The sequence below is a fragment of the Lucilia cuprina genome, chromosome 3 (genome assembly GCF_022045245.1).
Source record: "Lucilia cuprina isolate Lc7/37 chromosome 3, ASM2204524v1, whole genome shotgun sequence".
NCBI classification, from domain to species: domain Eukaryota; kingdom Metazoa; phylum Arthropoda; class Insecta; order Diptera; family Calliphoridae; genus Lucilia; species Lucilia cuprina.
Window position 1 is genome coordinate 33934921 of NC_060951.1, and position 17788 is coordinate 33952708.

General features: G+C 28.8%; 1 protein-coding gene across 1 annotated transcript in view; it reads left to right on the forward strand.

Moving 5' to 3' along the window:
• LOC111679975 overlaps nucleotides 1–17788 on the forward strand; it is a 112694-nt gene that overhangs the window by 57513 nt on the left and 37393 nt on the right. The window contains 3 exon segments of the mRNA XM_046947052.1: nucleotides 16614–16674; nucleotides 16791–16976; nucleotides 17252–17766. Of these exon segments, the coding sequence (XP_046803008.1) occupies nucleotides 16614–16674; nucleotides 16791–16976; nucleotides 17252–17766 (762 nt within the window).

Consider the following 17788-nt stretch of genomic DNA (forward strand, 5'->3'; position numbering starts at 1 on the left):
CTTTATTATCGAAAAATTTACCTTTTTTATAGACAATGTAGATACATCTTCTTTTTTTATAAAAAATTAATATATTTTTAGGATTTTTTTTAAATTTCCATTTTTAATCCTTTTTTTTGCGAATTTGTTTTCAATAAATTATTTTTTATAGACATTTTTGAATAATTCACTTTTTATTAAACAATTTTTCTCTAATTTCAGTTTTTAAAAAGAATCCAAAATAAACACTTTTAAAGAAATCGTTCAAAAAATTGTATCTTTTACAGAAATTGTTTAAAAAAATTATCTTTAAAAAAAATTAAAAATTTCTTTCTTTAAAATATTTTTTAAAATTTTCTTCCTTTGAAAATAAATTTTCAAAAATTTCTTTATTTTTAAAAATTATTTATTTTAAAAATTTTCTTATTTTCTAGAAATCTTCGAAATTTTCTATTTTTTAAAGAAAACTAAAACAAAATCTACTTTTTTTATAAAATTTTTGAAAAATTTACTTTTTATGGAAATTTCTCAAAGAAAAAAAAAATATAACAAATTTAAAAAAAAAATCAATTTTTTATTAAAATTAAAAGAAAAATTCTTTTAGATAATGGGTTTTTGCAAATTCTTTATTTTGATGAAAATTTTCAATAAATTCTCTTTTTCATATTCATTTTTTAATAATTTTATTTTATTATTTTAATACAAATGTTTTCTATCATTTCTTTAAAAAAAATTCAAAATTACTTCTTTTTATAGAAGTCAATCAAAAACTATTTTTTTTAAAGAAATTGTTCAAGACATTCTCACTTTTATGAACATTTTTCAAAATTGACTCTCTTCTATAGACTTTTTTATTAAATACCGAAATATTTTATAAAAAATTTTCGAATATGATCTCGTTTTCGAAATTTTCCCTCCTTTAAAGAAAATTTTTAAAATTCTCTTTCTTTTAAAAAAATTTTCCAAAAATGTCCCCATTTTATTGAAATTTTTCTCTGTTTTTTAGAAAATTTTCGAATTTTTCTCTCATCTACAGAAAATTTTCGAAAATTTCTCTTTTTTTAGGAAATTTTCGAAATTTTCTTTCTTTTGTAGAAAATTTTCTTAATTTTTTTCTTTTTTATAGAAAATGTTCTCTCTTTTATAGAAAATGTTATTTTTTTATAGAAAATTGTCTAAATTTTTTCCTTTTTATAATTTTTTTTTTTTGCAAATTTCACTCTATATAGAAAATCCCATTTAAAAACAAAAAAAGGTCCTTTTTATAGAACATTTTGGGAATTTTTTTTTATATATTTGTCTTTTGTATAGAAAATTTTTAAATATTTTTTTTTAATTTATAAAAAATTATTAAAAACCAAAATATGCAAACGTTACCACTGTGCCAATAGTAAACTCCTTAGAGGATCATGTTTGTCTCTATATATTGTTGTTTAGTGGACAATTTTGGCGTTTTTCTTTATTTTTTTCAATAAACAACAACATATGTAATATGATATAAAAATGTATTAGAAAAAAAATAACAACAAAAACAAACTTTGTTTTATTTTGTTATCATATGTTTTGACAAATACCAACAGTAAAATATAACAAGAAAAAAACTATTGGTGTTCATACGAATACGATTTCAAAAGATATTTTATACTCCACATATAAACTCCTGTTGTCACATACGACAAACTAAAAATCAGCTAACCTTAAAGCAGTGGTCGGCAAAAGGATTTATATTTCTGAACAAATCACATGACATGATTATTGGTTATAACTTCTGTTTCGGATTTGAGGACTTAATGAGATTTTGTATATCAAATGTTCTCGTTTTCTATTTTGACAGCCGACCACTGCCTTACACTCAAACACATCTAGCAGTTGCAAGTCTCAGTGTCTCTTTATCGTTTTAGTTTGTTTTTTCTTTTCATTTCATTATTTTTATGGATGTTTCTTAGTTGTATGGATTTGGAAGTTGTATCATCCATAAATGCTGCTTTTCGGACACATTCACTCACTTGCTGATAAAGTTGAAGCTGAAAACCAACTAACCAAGTAAAATGAAAGAAAATCTTGTAATAGTTGTTGCTAGTAGTTTTTAGTTTGTATTTTTGTTTTTTTATTTTCTAGTTTTTTGTTTAACTTTTTTCTTGTTTTTTTTTTTTTTTTGCAACAATAAACATCAAAAACAGAAAAAAATAAAGTAAATTACATTAAATTTGTTACATTTTAAATAAATTGCCATAACAACTATATCGTAGAAGTGTATGTGTGTGTGAATAAATGGACTTACATTTGATTTTTTTGTCTGATGCTGTAAATTTAAGGTAAAAAATCTAGAAAAATTCTTAAGAATTTTTCAAATTTTTTATTTACACATGTAAGAATATAGAGATAAATATTTTAACTATTTGTTTGCTTTGAGAAAAGATTAAAAAATTTTAACTTTTAAACTTAAATTAAAGTAAGTCATTGCCATAATATAAATTGCTATTTGAAAAAAACTGCAAAAACCACAAAATCAAATTTGTTCTTTCAACAGTAAGTTAGTTGTTCACACAGAAAAATAAAATTTAAATGTTAATTGAAAAGATTTTTTTTGAAATGGTTACAAAAATGTTTCTATTAAAAGACATTATTTTCAAAAATTTTCTATGAAAATAGTGTTTTCTCTAAATTTCCTATGAAAAGAATGTTTTCTCGAAATTTTTCTACAAAAATAGAATTTTCGCCACAAATTTTCTATAAAAAGAGAATTTTCTCGAAAATTTTCCATAAAAAGAGAATTTTCTCGAAAATTTTCCATAAAAAGATAATTTCCTCGAAAATTTTTAACAAAACGAGAATTTTCTCAAAAAATGTTCTACAAAAAGAGAATTTTCTCAAAAAATTTTCTGTAAAAAGAGAGTTTTCTCGAAAATTTTCTATAAAAAGAGAATTTTCTCGATAATTTTCTATGAATGTTCTATAAAAAGAGAATTTTCTCGAAACAGTTCTATAGAATTTTTTTTCAATAAAAAGAGAATTTTCTCAAAATTTTTCTACAAAAAGAGAATTTTTCCTAAAATTTTGCTACAAAAAGAGAACTTTCTCGGAAATTTTTTATAAAAAGAGAATTTATTCGAAAATTTTCCATAAAAAGAGAATTTTCTCTGAAATTTTCTATAAAAATAGAATTTTCTTAAAAATTTTTTATAATTGAAGATAATCGACTGAAATATTTTTTATAAAAAAAAATTTTCTCCAAAGTTTTCTTTAAAAAGAGAATTTTCTATACAAAGAAAATTTTTTTCCAAACTTTACAATACAGAAAAGAGAGAATTCCCACTAAAGTCCAAACTTTAGACTATAGTCTAGTCCTATAGACCAGACTATACGCCAAACTATAGAACAGACTACAGTTAATTAGTTAGATAGTTTGAAAGGAGGATGTATACACATCAAATCCGAAGAAATACACTTAGGCCTCTATCGGGCCTGTAGTGCGCTCCTTAACCAGTGCCACGGGTGGAAATCGAACCCACCACCTCCGGTCTACCAGCCACATAGAACAGACTATAGGCCAGACTAGTACAGACTATAGTCCAGACTATAGTACAGACTATAGTACAGTCGATAGTCCAGACTATAGTACGGACTATAGTCCAAACTAAAGTACAGACTATAGTCCAGACTATAGTTCAGACTATAGTCCAGACTATAGTCCAGAATATAGTCCAAACTATAGTTCAGACTATAGTCTGAACTATAGTTCAGACTATAGTCCAAACTATAGTTCAGACTATAGTCCAAACTATAGTTCAGACTATAGTCCAGACTATAGTTCAGACTATGTTACAGACTATAGTCTAGAATATTTCCAGACTATAGCCCAGCCAAGACTATTGTCCAGACTATAGTTCACAGTATATCCCAGACTATAGACTATAGCCCAGACTATAGTCCAGACTATAAACTATAGCCAAAACTATAGTCAAGACTATAGCCAAAACTATAGTCAAGACTATAGTCTATACTTTACATTATAGTCCAAACTATAGTATAGTCTAAATGTAATTCAGACTATAGACAATAGTCTAAACTATATAGACTATAGTCCGGTTTATAAACTTTAGTCCAGACTATATACAGTAATCTTGGCTGTAGACTACAGTCCATACTATAGACAATAGTCTTGGCTGTAGACTACAGTCCATACTATATACTTCAGTTCAGACTATGTATTATAGTCCATTATAAAGACTATAATCCAGAATATAGATTATATTAAGACTATGGAACACAGTCTAGACCATAGTTCTGACTGTAAATCATACTATAATCCAGATTTGCTATAAATTAAAAATTTTCCTTATAAATTGACGCAATTTTTTTCAAAACATCTGCTCGAAAAGTTGTTTACTTTCCGATTTTAAGTTGCAACCAAAAAAAAAAAACATCTGTTGCAAATTGCAATTAGTACAACATAACATAAATATGTTGCAAGACATTTTAGTGTGCCATAAAATTTTTTCAATGCAAGTGTGAATACCAGAGTTTAGCACATGGGTGTAAATTAAGTCTTCGGTACAAGTATTCACAAATTTTTCTGTAGTATTTTTATATATTTTAGGTTTTTGGTTTTTGCAATAAACAATTGACCATTTAAAGATAATGAAATTTCATAAATTGTTTAAATGAAAAAGTGAAAAAAATATATCGATGTGTATGTTTTCTTAAGTCTACATGTAGACATAAATAAATATGAAGTAGAAAAAAATATGTTTAGATAGTATTAGTATAAGAAGCTTAAATTTTTTTTAATAACAAATTTCAATTGGGCAATTCTATTGAAATTTGTTTTAAGTGCTGAGCTATTTTAATGTTTATATAATTAAATTTCCCACATAATTGGTTGCCAACTTGAGCTGCAGAGTTAAAAAAATAATGCATATGCCCCCATGGGATTTACTGACATACCAAGATGATTTGGTAAAAATGTAGTTGCAACAATTAAATAAAGTTTTAAAAAATATTTTGCAAAAAATGTCACTAAGTAAGAGTAATTAAGATTTGTTTTTTGAAAAACTCGGAAACATTTTTAAAATAAATGTATTAAATAAAACATCTATTATAATAAAATATTCAGACAAACAAATTAAATATATGAATTTATTACTAGAGGCTAAATATGTTAAATAAATAAATTAGACAACTAAATGAAATCGATTTAAACATTTTATTTTTAACCACAATTCACTCTGCACATTGACTACAACTACTACTGATTCATGGTTGTGTCATATTTAACGCATTTATAGCTCAAAAACATTTACCGGCTACAAATTACTGAGCATTGCAAAGTGTTTGTCATTAAAGCAGTGAACGGCTCAAAGAGTTCATATCCTACACTCAGAGTTTCAAAAGTTCTTAACTGCTTAACGACTGTTTAATCGATTGTACATATTGTTTACTATCATAATTTGGTAATTATTTTTACTCGTTACCTTTACCTTATTTATGCCGATCACTGTTTTTTACTTATATTAAGCAGCAGTAGTTCATATGCAGCAGTTATTTATTAATATTATGGTTTCGCCTCCATTTATCTCCTCTGGTGTTTTATACAATTTTAATGCCAAAACTTATATTTGTAGCTCTCTTTATTCATATTGCGTATAATATGCTGCGTATGCATGTTAAATTCAAACCCCCATTTAATTGTTCAGTTTTTTTATATGTATTATTAATTAGTTTTTAATTTGTTTCAGTTATTATATTTTGAAACGTACAGCAAAAATTGGAATTGATTACATATAAGTTTACATAGATTCGATTATGAAATCTAATTTGTTATTTAAAAACGAGGCCGACTTTTTAATTATTTAGAAACCTTGAGTATTTTTTTAAGAAAAGATTAACAAAAGGCTCTAGACTATAGTCTAGACCATAGTTCGAACTATAGTTAAAACAATGTTTATTTCAGATTGTAGTTCACTCTATAGTTTAGACTATAGTCCAGACTAAACTTTAGACTATATTGTTAACTAAAGTTCAGAATACAATCTCAAGAACTATTTAGACTATAGTTTAGAATAGTGTTAAAACTCAAGGCCAGACTATAGAGTATAGTCTACACCAGGCGCGGGTCCTCGGGACGAAAAAGTGAATTTCAGTCCAAACTATAGTCCACACTATACCGCAGGCTATAAACTATAGTTCAGATTCTTCAGTTCGAATTATAGAATATAGTCCTACTATAGAATATAGTCCAAACCATAGACTACAATCCAGACTGCAGACTACAGTCCAGATTATAGACTTCAGTCGATTCTTGAGACCACAATTCTTACTAGAGACTACAGTCCAGACTATAGTCCTGATTATAGCCAATAGTCCAGATTATAGACTACAGTTCAGATTACAGACTTTAATCCACACTATAGAATATATTCAATACTATTAATCATTGTCAGACCATAGTCCAGACTATGGAGTAAAGTCTATACTATATAGTATAGTCCAGACATAGACTGCAGTCCAGACTTTAGACTATAGTTTAAACTATAAACTAGAGTCCAGAGATTAGACAATATCCCAGACTATAGACTAGAGTCCAAATAGTGGACTATAATCCACATTATAGACTTCAGTCTGGATTATAGTCTACAGTCCTGCTATAGAAAATAGTCCAAACTATGAACTACAGTCCAAACTATAGACTAGATTACAGACTACAGTCTAGATTATAGACTAGAGTCAACACTTGGGTCTACAGTCTAGACGATAGACTACAGTCCAGACCATAGACTACAGTCCATATTATAGACTATAGTCCAGATTTTTGGCTATAGTTCAGATTATAGAGTACAGTCCCGATTGTAGACAATAGGCTACAGTCCTGGACAATAGTCTATAGTCCGCATTATAGATTATTGTTCATACTATAGACTTCAGTCTAGAATATACACAATTATAGCTATTAAAACCTATGGCACGAGTTTTCAACTAAACTTCTATCTATTGACTATGACAGAGTACTGTCTCGAATATAGACTATAATCCAAACTCGACTATAAGCTACAATCCAAACTATTAACTAGAACCTCTACTTATGTTCCGAATATAAACTACTACGACTAAAGACTATAATCCCGTCTATTTACAAACTAAAGCCCCTACAATTATATTACTATAGTTCAAACTATAGACAATAGTCCATACTGTAGACTATCGTCCAGATAATAGACTGTAAACGAGGGTATAGGGTATATTGTTTAATATGGACTAAATAGATCATGGTCTTAACTATATACTATTGTCCAGACTATAGTCCAGTTTATGGATTATAGTCATACTATAATCCTAAATCTTTACTATGGTGGTCCCGATTATAAACTTAAGTTTTTATTTGCACATGTTCAGTACCATTTTTGTCTTCTTTTTAATTAATTCTCCAAAATTTACCTTTAACTAATTAAACATTATTTTTTACTTTTTAGCCCCAATTCACTTTTATTTGTCACCATTTTCAGGATGCTCATTATTGGCTAGCTCGCAATTTTTTTGCTTACCAATTAGGTCACAACACAACACTCAACTTTATTACCGTCACCCATTTAACCATAAGTAATTATTTCATTTAAAATTGGGTAATTAGTCTGAACGTATTTCCGTTTGATATTTTAGTGCAGTGTTGCTGTTGTTGTTGTCTTCTTATTTGGTTTACAATTTATGTCCATTTTCAGTAGTTTTTTTTTTGGCTCCATAAACCATTGGCAGACTAATAGAGCGACAGACAAATAGCTAGAGCCACAAACAAAGTAAACAAAAATTATAATAATTATTATTGGCAGTAACTAAAAATAGTAAAATTGGCAATTAGAAATTTTGTTTACAGAAAATGTGGAAAGAAATATAAAAAACCAAATAAATTTTAATAAGGGTAAGGCCGTTGGGGGTTAAAGACATTTCAGCTATAAATATAAAAATAATTTACAAAATATTGAGTGTTGAAAATTAAAGCGGATAAAGATTATATTTTCTTATAGTAAAAAAAAGGCGTAAAATTTTATTAAATAAAATTTTATAAAAAATTGCTATTGTTTCTTATTAAAAGTAAAGCCGATTGAAAAATTATTAACAAAATTAAATTAACCAAAATTTTCAAATTTTGATCATAAATTAAAAAATCTGTCCAACAAATTCTATAATTCTGAAAAGTTTAAAGTCCTTCAACTTTACTGTTTACATTTTGAATCTATTTTTGCTAATTATAAGCAATAAATCAGCATAAATTGCATAAATTTATTGCAGTTTGTTTAAATAATTATTTAAAAACAAAATAAAACCTCATTTAAAGACCTTTAAATACTGGTTGATTTTGAGGTTGGTTACCATAATTGAATTCCTAAAATAAAAAAATATTTAAATAATTTTTATATTATTACGTATTGATACGAAATTTTTTACTATAGAAGTTACACTAATACCGGTTTGTTATTTTTAACACAAATAATGTAACTTTATGTTTAAAAATATAATTTTTTTTCAATGGATTTCATAAAGTCACACAACCCCACTGTGTAGACACATCTGCGTGCACGTACTAATAACGTGTGGAGTATGTCATGTTTTTTTTGTTTTTTGTTTATATAAAAATAACATTATTAATCAATCCCCTGTTAACGTGATTTTAGATCTGAGTTACGCATTTAAACATATTACAAAATATACACGCGGTAACAAATAAAAATTATGGAGTAGTCTAGATACCAGGCTTTAAAGTTGTTCAGGCTTTAGGGAAGTCTATGGACCTGACTATAGAGTATTGTAGATTAGTCTATAGTCCAGATTATAAAGTAGTCTATAGTCCAGACTATAGAGTAGTCTATAGTCCAGACTATAGAGTAGTCTATAGTCCAGACTATAGAGTAGTCTATAGTCCAGACTATAGAGTAGTCTATAGTCCAGACTATAGAGTAGTCTATAGTCCAGACTATAGAGTAGTCTATAGTCCAGACTATAGAGTAGTCTATACTAAATGACAAAAGTACTTATTTTATATTAAACTATAGTACAAATTATAGATCAGATATTTGTCCAGACCCTAAGTATACATATATCTATTATACATTTTTTAAAAAGTCAGAGTATAATTAAACACCTGATTTGTTATTGCTTGTATTTATTTACCAACGACACGTGCAATGTACATTGATTAACTCTGTACTCGAATCATGTGTTTATTTTGCTTAAACAATTCAATAATTGTTTACCTTTACAAATTTTTACACAGAGAAAAATTTTAGCATTAAGTAACATCTAAATAACGAAAAACAATTTTTTGAAATAATAAGAATTTTCTTTATAAAGAAAAATTTTCTAGAAAAACATTTTAAAAATTCTAGAAAAAATGTTTAAGAATTTATATAAAAAGTAAATGTTTCGAAAATGTTCATTAAACAAGTATTTGTTGATAAATTTCTTGAAATAATGAAGTCAATTGATTGGATGTAATTTTCCTCCACAAAAAATGCATGTCTATCTAATGTTTACTTTAAGTTTACTAGCAGTCAGAGATGGCAGCAATGACATGAGTAAAGAATATGAAAAAAATGTATAAGACAACAACAAAAAACTGTAGTAAATATAAACACTGTAATAACAGTTAATAAAGCGTGTTCAAATATTTATGACATAACATTGTCAAATATGTGTGTATGTTTGTACGTGTCTGTGTGTGTTTATAATTAGAAAAATATAAACAAAAATATAAATTTATAGTTTAAATTTGATATCGAAATGTTAAAGCAAATCCGGTTGAAAGGAGCCATTTGTCAAAGTACAATAAGTGACAGTTGTTGTTCTGAAACAGTTAAATAGTTCTGGCGGATCTTTATTCTTTGTACAAATGTGACTTCAGTATCTATTTTTATAAGTTACAAATTGAATTTGCAAGAAAATTTATCAATATATTGAATGAATAATAACTTTTAAAAGCTGTCAAAATTTTTCAGTTTTCATTTTATTAAAAAAAAATACTTTAATTAAACTCTTGTCTAAATATTAAAATTTAAAAATGCATTCACGTGGAATATTACATGTTATTTATTATTTTATCTCACATTTAATCAGTTTAATTAGTAAAATTTATAAATTTTAAATATGTGTGTTTTTTTGCAATTTGACCACGTGTTTGAAGCCAATAATGAATATGTTTTTAAATTACAAAAAAATATAGAAAAAAACTATTTTTTGTATCTCTTTTGTATCACACATTTAACAAATCAACCATATGATTAGTTAGAAATTCCAGAGAAACCACTAACATTTAAAAATTATTCAATAAGTAATTAACATAATAAATGTTAAGCCTCCGCCATTGGCTTGTGTTTAAATGGAATCTCATGTTTAATAATATTAAACACTTGATATTAACATGAATATTTTTATAACCTTCACATTCGTAAGATGGGTATATATAAGTTTTTCATTCCGTTTGTAATTTCTATAATATAATTTTCCCGACCCTATAAAGTATATATATTATGGATCCTTATAGATAGCGAAGTCGATTAAGCCATGTCCGTCTGTCTGTTGAAATCAGTTTTTAGAGGCCCCCAGATATCGGCGAGATCCGAATCTTCCATAATTCAGTTAGACATGCTTTCGAGAAGATCGCTATTTAAAATCAGCAAAATCGGTCTATAAATAACGGAGATATGAGCAAAAATTCGAGACAACCTCTAAAAATTTCATCAAAAAAGCCACATTTTTTTCATGCTTTGTTAAAAAAGCAACAACAACACTGTGAATTGTGTTGTTGCTTATGAGCTGTATTACCAAGATAATGTTGGTAATACAGCTCATATTTGTTTGAGGGTGGTAATACAGTTTAACGGTGGTATTACAGTACAACGGTTAATATTTCTTTCTGCTACAGTTTATATTTGTTTGTGTGTATGTTATGTGTGACATGTGTGCAGAGATACAAAATAAATAAAAACTGTTTTTTAAAACATACTTGGTGAAGGGTATATAAAATTCGGCACAGCCGAATATAGAAATATTACTTGTTTTTTATAATTTTTGCATAATAGTTAATATTTTTTCGAAGTTATAAATTTAATTAAATAAAATTCAACTTGTTAGCTTTTTTCTTTTTTTTGTAAACAAATGTTAATTTCAGAATATATTGCTGCTACTGTATAATTATTGTAATAAAAGCCTCTGTAAAGAAGTTTCTTTTTTTAAGAATTATAATCTTTTTAAAATAATTGCTTTGTTAAGTAAACATCAAAAGGAAAATCAACTTAATTGTCCGAATTTACATAAATATTTGAGAGAAAAAAAAAGAATTATGAATTTATTAGCAATTATGTTTAATTTTAACAAAAAGGGTTAAATGTGAGGGTTATGTAAGAAATGAAAAATTATGAGTTGAGAACATTTTGGTAAAAATTACTTTATTTTAAAGAATAAAAAAGATTATAACTATAGCCAAGTCTATAGCCAAGGCTATAGTTTAGCTGGTGGTTAAGTATATTGCCTAGACTATAGTTAAGTCGACTGTACTTAGTGTACTGTTTTTAGCGCAGACTATAATTTAGTGTAAAAATCAGACTTTGGTCCAGTCTAAAGTCTAAGACATTCTATAGTCAATAGTCCAAAATACAGTCTTGTAGTTAGTCCAAACTAGTCACGGCTATAGCCAAGGCTACAGTTCAGCCTATAGTTAAGTATATTGCCTAGACTAGAATTTAATCTAAAATCCAGGATATACTCCTGTCTATAGCGCAGATTTTGCTATAGTGTACAAATAAGACTCTAGTCCAGTCTAAAGTCTAGTCTATTCTATAGTCGATAGTGCAGAATACAGTCTAGAGAAGTACATATGTATATAACCTCGATTGTAGCCCAGACTCTACAAACCAGACTATAATAAAGTGTACAAATCAGACTACAGTCCAGTCTATACTCCAGATTATTCTACAATCTATACTCCAGAATATATTGTTGTAGTCAGTCCAAACTAGAGTAGTTTATAGTCTAGTCTATAGATCATAAGGAGTGAGATCGAAAAATTCTTAACACACGTTTTTCATTACATTTTTCAACCAAAGTATTATTTGATTTTTTTTTTTTTTGATCAAGATACCTTTGAAAAACATGTCAGTTATTATGTGTAATGTCAATTATATTAATTTTTTTGTTAATCTGATTAAAATGAGTGACCAGAAAAAAGTGCGTACTGAAATTATTAAATATTTTCAACTAAACCCAACTTGGTCTTACAAAAAGTTGGCCAAGCATACAAAGGTCTGCCGTCAAACTGTTTCCAATGTTATTAAACAGTACCGGGAGAACTTCTCAGTTGATAGAAAACCTGATTCAGGTAGAAGGAATGGTCCACATGATGTTTCTAAAGCCAAAAAATAGAACGCATTTTCAAAAGAGCTCCCAACACATCCGGTAGGAAAGCAGCTCGGTTAGCTCAGTGCTCGGACTATTTGGTACGAAAAGTTAAAGCTAATGCAGGTTTAAAAACATACAAGGCTCAAAAAGTTCCTGACAGGAACGCTGCTAAAAATTTAGAGGCCAAAAACAGAGCACGGAAATTGAAGTCAAGTTTTATAAAAAAATATTCTTGCTGCATAGTGGATGACGAAACGTATGTTCTGGCAGATTTTTCGCAACTTCCAAGTCAAAAGTTTTATGTTGCTGATGCTCGAGGGAATGTTGAAGAAAAGTTTAGGACCCAAAAGCAGACAACATAATAGTTAATATTTTTTCGAAGTTATAAATTTAATTAAATAAAATTCAACTTGTTAGCTTTTTTTTTTTTTTGTAAACAAATGTTAATTTCAGAATATATTGCTGCTACTGTATAATTATTGTAATAAAAGCCTCTGTAAAGAAGTTTCTTTTTTTAAGAATTATAATCTTTTTAAAATAATTGCTTTGTTAAGTAAACATCAAAAGGAAAATCAACTTAATTGTCCGAATTTACATAAATATTTGAGAGAAAAAAAAAGAATTATGAATTTATTAGCAATTATGTTTAATTTTAACAAAAAGGGTTAAATGTGAGGGTTATGTAAGAAATGAAAAATTATGAGTTGAGAACATTTTGGTAAAAATTACTTTATTTTAAAGAATAAAAAAGATTATAACTATAGCCAAGTCTATAGCCAAGGCTATAGTTTAGCTGGTGGTTAAGTATATTGCCTAGACTATAGTTAAGTCGACTGTACTTAGTGTACTGTTTTTAGCGCAGACTATAATTTAGTGTAAAAATCAGACTTTGGTCCAGTCTAAAGTCTAAGACATTCTATAGTCAATAGTCCAAAATACAGTCTTGTAGTTAGTCCAAACTAGTCACGGCTATAGCCAAGGCTACAGTTCAGCCTATAGTTAAGTATATTGCCTAGACTAGAATTTAATCTAAAATCCAGGATATACTCCTGTCTATAGCGCAGATTTTGCTATAGTGTACAAATAAGACTCTAGTCCAGTCTAAAGTCTAGTCTATTCTATAGTCGATAGTGCAGAATACAGTCTAGAGAAGTACATATGTATATAACCTCGATTGTAGCCCAGACTCTACAAACCAGACTATAATAAAGTGTACAAATCAGACTACAGTCCAGTCTATACTCCAGATTATTCTACAATCTATACTCCAGAATATATTGTTGTAGTCAGTCCAAACTAGAGTAGTTTATAGTCTAGTCTATAGATCATAAGGAGTGAGATCGAAAAATTCTTAACACACGTTTTTCATTACATTTTTCAACCAAAGTATTATTTGATTTTTTTTTTTTTGATCAAGATACCTTTGAAAAACATGTCAGTTATTATGTGTAATGTCAATTATATTAATTTTTTTGTTAATCTGATTAAAATGAGTGACCAGAAAAAAGTGCGTACTGAAATTATTAAATATTTTCAACTAAACCCAACTTGGTCTTACAAAAAGTTGGCCAAGCATACAAAGGTCTGCCGTCAAACTGTTTCCAATGTTATTAAACAGTACCGGAGAACTTCTCAGTTGATAGAAAACCTGATTCAGGTAGAAGGAATGGTCCACATGATGTTTCTAAAGCCAAAAAATAGAACGCATTTTCAAAAGAGCTCCCAACACATCCGGTAGGAAAGCAGCTCGGTTAGCTCAGTGCTCGGACTATTTGGTACGAAAAGTTAAAGCTAATGCAGGTTTAAAAACATACAAGGCTCAAAAAGTTCCTGACAGGAACGCTGCTAAAAATTTAGAGGCCAAAAACAGAGCACGGAAATTGAAGTCAAGTTTTATAAAAAAATATTCTTGCTGCATAGTGGATGACGAAACGTATGTTCTGGCAGATTTTTCGCAACTTCCAAGTCAAAAGTTTTATGTTGCTGATGCTCGAGGGAATGTTGAAGAAAAGTTTAGGACCCAAAAGCAGACAAAATTTCCCAGAAAGTTCTTGGTATGGCAAGCAATATGCAGTTGCGGCAAAAGAAGCCAATCATTTGTTACAACGGGCTCTATAAATACCGAAATTTACATCAAGGAATGTTTACAAAAAAGGCTGCTTCCATTCATAAGACTTCATAATGTGTCCACTTATTTTTGGCCTGACTTGGCATCCTGTCACTATGGTAAACAATCCCTTGAGTGGTACAAGAACAATAATGTGGTATTTGTACCAAGAGAGGCAAATCCTCCAAACTGCCCGGAGCTAAGGCCAGTGGAGAGATATTGGGCTCTTGTTAAAAGAGAATTGAAGAGTACAAAAAAGGTGTCCAAAAGTGTGGTAGATTTTAAACGGAGATGGACTACATGTTCGAGCAAAGTGACAGAAAGCACTATAAAAACGTTAATGGAAAGGTTTCCGAAAAGGGTTCAAAATTTCATCACTAGTGATTAAAACTATAAAAATATTTTTTTTTGTAAATTGTAATAATAATTTGAATCAAATAAAAAAAATAAATAAAGCTGTAAGTTTAGTGGTTTCTTTTTTATAAACATATATGTATGTTAAGAATTTTTCGATCTCACTCCTTATAGTCAAGTCTATAGTTAAGACTGTAATTAAGTCTATAATCTACTGTATAGTCAAGACTATAGTCTACTGTATAGTTCAGACTATAGCCTAAAATATAGTCCAGACCAAAGTACAGACTATAGTATACTATATAGCCTAATCTTCTGTATGTAGTCCAGTCTATAGTACAGACTATAGTCTACTATTTACTCCACAGGTTTAGTCTACTGTTTAGTCCAGACAATAGAATTATCTAGGTGATAGTCTATTTTGTAGTCTACTATATAGTACATACTGTAATCTACTATAGTCTGGTCTGAATTATAGACATTAATCCAGTTTATAATTCAGACTGTAGTCTACTATATAGTACAGCCTATCGTTTAGACTACTGTATAATCTACTGTATAGTCTGCAGTACAAACCAAAGTCTAGTCTATAGTTCAAACTGTAATCTACTCAATAGTTCAGACTGCTCCTTATTTTAGACTATAGTCAACTTAATAGCGTAAACTATACATATAGTACAGACTGCAGTATACTCTATGCTCCAGACTATAGCCTTTTATTACAGACAATAGTATACTTTATACTTCAGATCATAGATTACTGTATAGTCTAGCATAAAGTCTTCTCTATAGGTCAGACAATAGTCTTCTCTTTAGTGCAGACAATAGTCTACTCTATAATCCATTCCATAGTCTATCCTACAGTATACGCTGTAGTCTAGGCTACAGTCTACAACTACTTTCGATTCTATAGTCTAAATAATAGTCTAATCTAGAGTCTAGACAATAGTCTACTCTATAGTCTAGACATTAGACTCCTCCTCTAGACTATAGTCTAGACAATATTCTATTCTATAGTCTAGACAATAGTCTGCTCTATAGTGTAGACAATAGTCTACGCTTTATTTCAGACTACAGTCTACTCTACAGCCCTATGTCCTACGACTCAAGTCTTCTTTATAGTCCCTATAGTACATTCTACTATATAATCTAGACAATAGTCTACTGAGAGACTAGACATTAGACTTCTCTACAGTCTCGACGGTAGTCTAGACAATAGTCTACTCTATAGCCCCGACTATTGTTTACAATATAGTCTACTCTATAGTTCCCACTATAATATTTATAGTACAACTACATTCTACTCTATAGTCTAGATAATAGTATATTCTATAGTCTACTTTTTAGTCCAGACTTAAGCCTACTCCATAGTCCTTATTGTACATACCACATTCTAATATATAATCTAGAAATTAATCTACTCTATAGACTTTACATTAGAATTTAGTCTACTCTTTAGTCTAGACAGTAGTCTACTCTTTAGCCCCGACTATAGTTGGGAATATAGCCTACTCTATAGTCTACACTATATCCTGCTATATAATCAAGATTAAAGTCTAGTCTATAATACTGTCCAGACTATATATAGAATAATTCTCTTTAAAAATATAAAAATATATATTTTTTAATTTTGCCTTTAAGGGTTAAATTTTATTCATATTTGCTACTAGTATTAACTGTTTTTATGCTTATTTTTTTCTCCATTTCACTTTTTATTTAACTGACAACTTTTTAATGCCCCTTTATTAATATTTAATCCTTTTTTTCATTTTTATTACATATTTTCCAGCTTCCTCGAGGAGCGGTATGGCAGCTACTCTTTCTATTTTGTGCGGCACTCTATATAAATGGTAAATATTCCATAATTTATCGACAACTTTGTTTGAAAATTTCAAAATAAAAAAATAAAAAAAACTGAAAAATTATTCATATTTTTTAACAACAACAAAAAACTTCATATTTACAGGGGTCCGTGCCGATGGAAGAGTTGTATGTTACTACACCAACTGGAGTGTCTATCGTCCAGGCACAGCGAAATTTAATCCACAAAATATAAATCCATATTTGTGTACACATTTGATTTACGCATTTGGAGGATTTACGAAAGACAATCAAATGAAACCGTTTGATAAATATCAGGATATTGAACAAGGTATGTGTGTGTGTGTAAGAAGGTATGTGCTTGGGCAAGGATTTAGCAGTAGGCAGAGTACAAATAAAGTTTTTGTTGTTGGCCATGCCAATATCCATTAAGAGAACAAAAATTCATATAATGATTTATGCCTTTAAGCTTTTTTTAAACTGAATAGAGCTCTACTACTGCAACCACTGTTGTTAACAGCCCCATAACATGATGAATCCTAATCTCACTTTTGTATTTGCTTTATGCGACTAACTTTTCATTTCTGCTTTTGTTGTTGTTTGTAGGTGGTTATGCCAAATTTACTGGCCTCAAAACATACAATAAGCAATTGAAAACGATGATTGCTATTGGCGGCTGGAATGAGGCCTCCTCACGTTTCTCCCCCTTGGTAGCAAATCCTGAACGCCGACAAAAGTTCATTAAGAATATTCTAAAGTTTTTGAGACAAAATCATTTCGATGGTATTGATTTGGATTGGGAATATCCGGCTCATCGTGAGGGTGGCAAACCACGTGACAGAGAAAATTACGCACAATTTGTACAAGAGTTGAGGGCTGAATTCGAAAGAGAGTCAGAGAAAACCGGACGTCCACGTCTATTGCTTACTATGGCTGTGCCAGCAGGCATTGAATACATTGAAAAGGGTTATGATATACCAAAGTTGAATAAATATTTGGATTGGTTTAATTTACTCACCTACGATTTCCATTCGTCCCATGAACCCTCCGTCAATCATCATGCTCCTCTGTATTCGTTGGAAGAAGAATCTGAATATAATTATGATGCTGAATTAAATATTGTAAGTTTTAATCGATATAAAT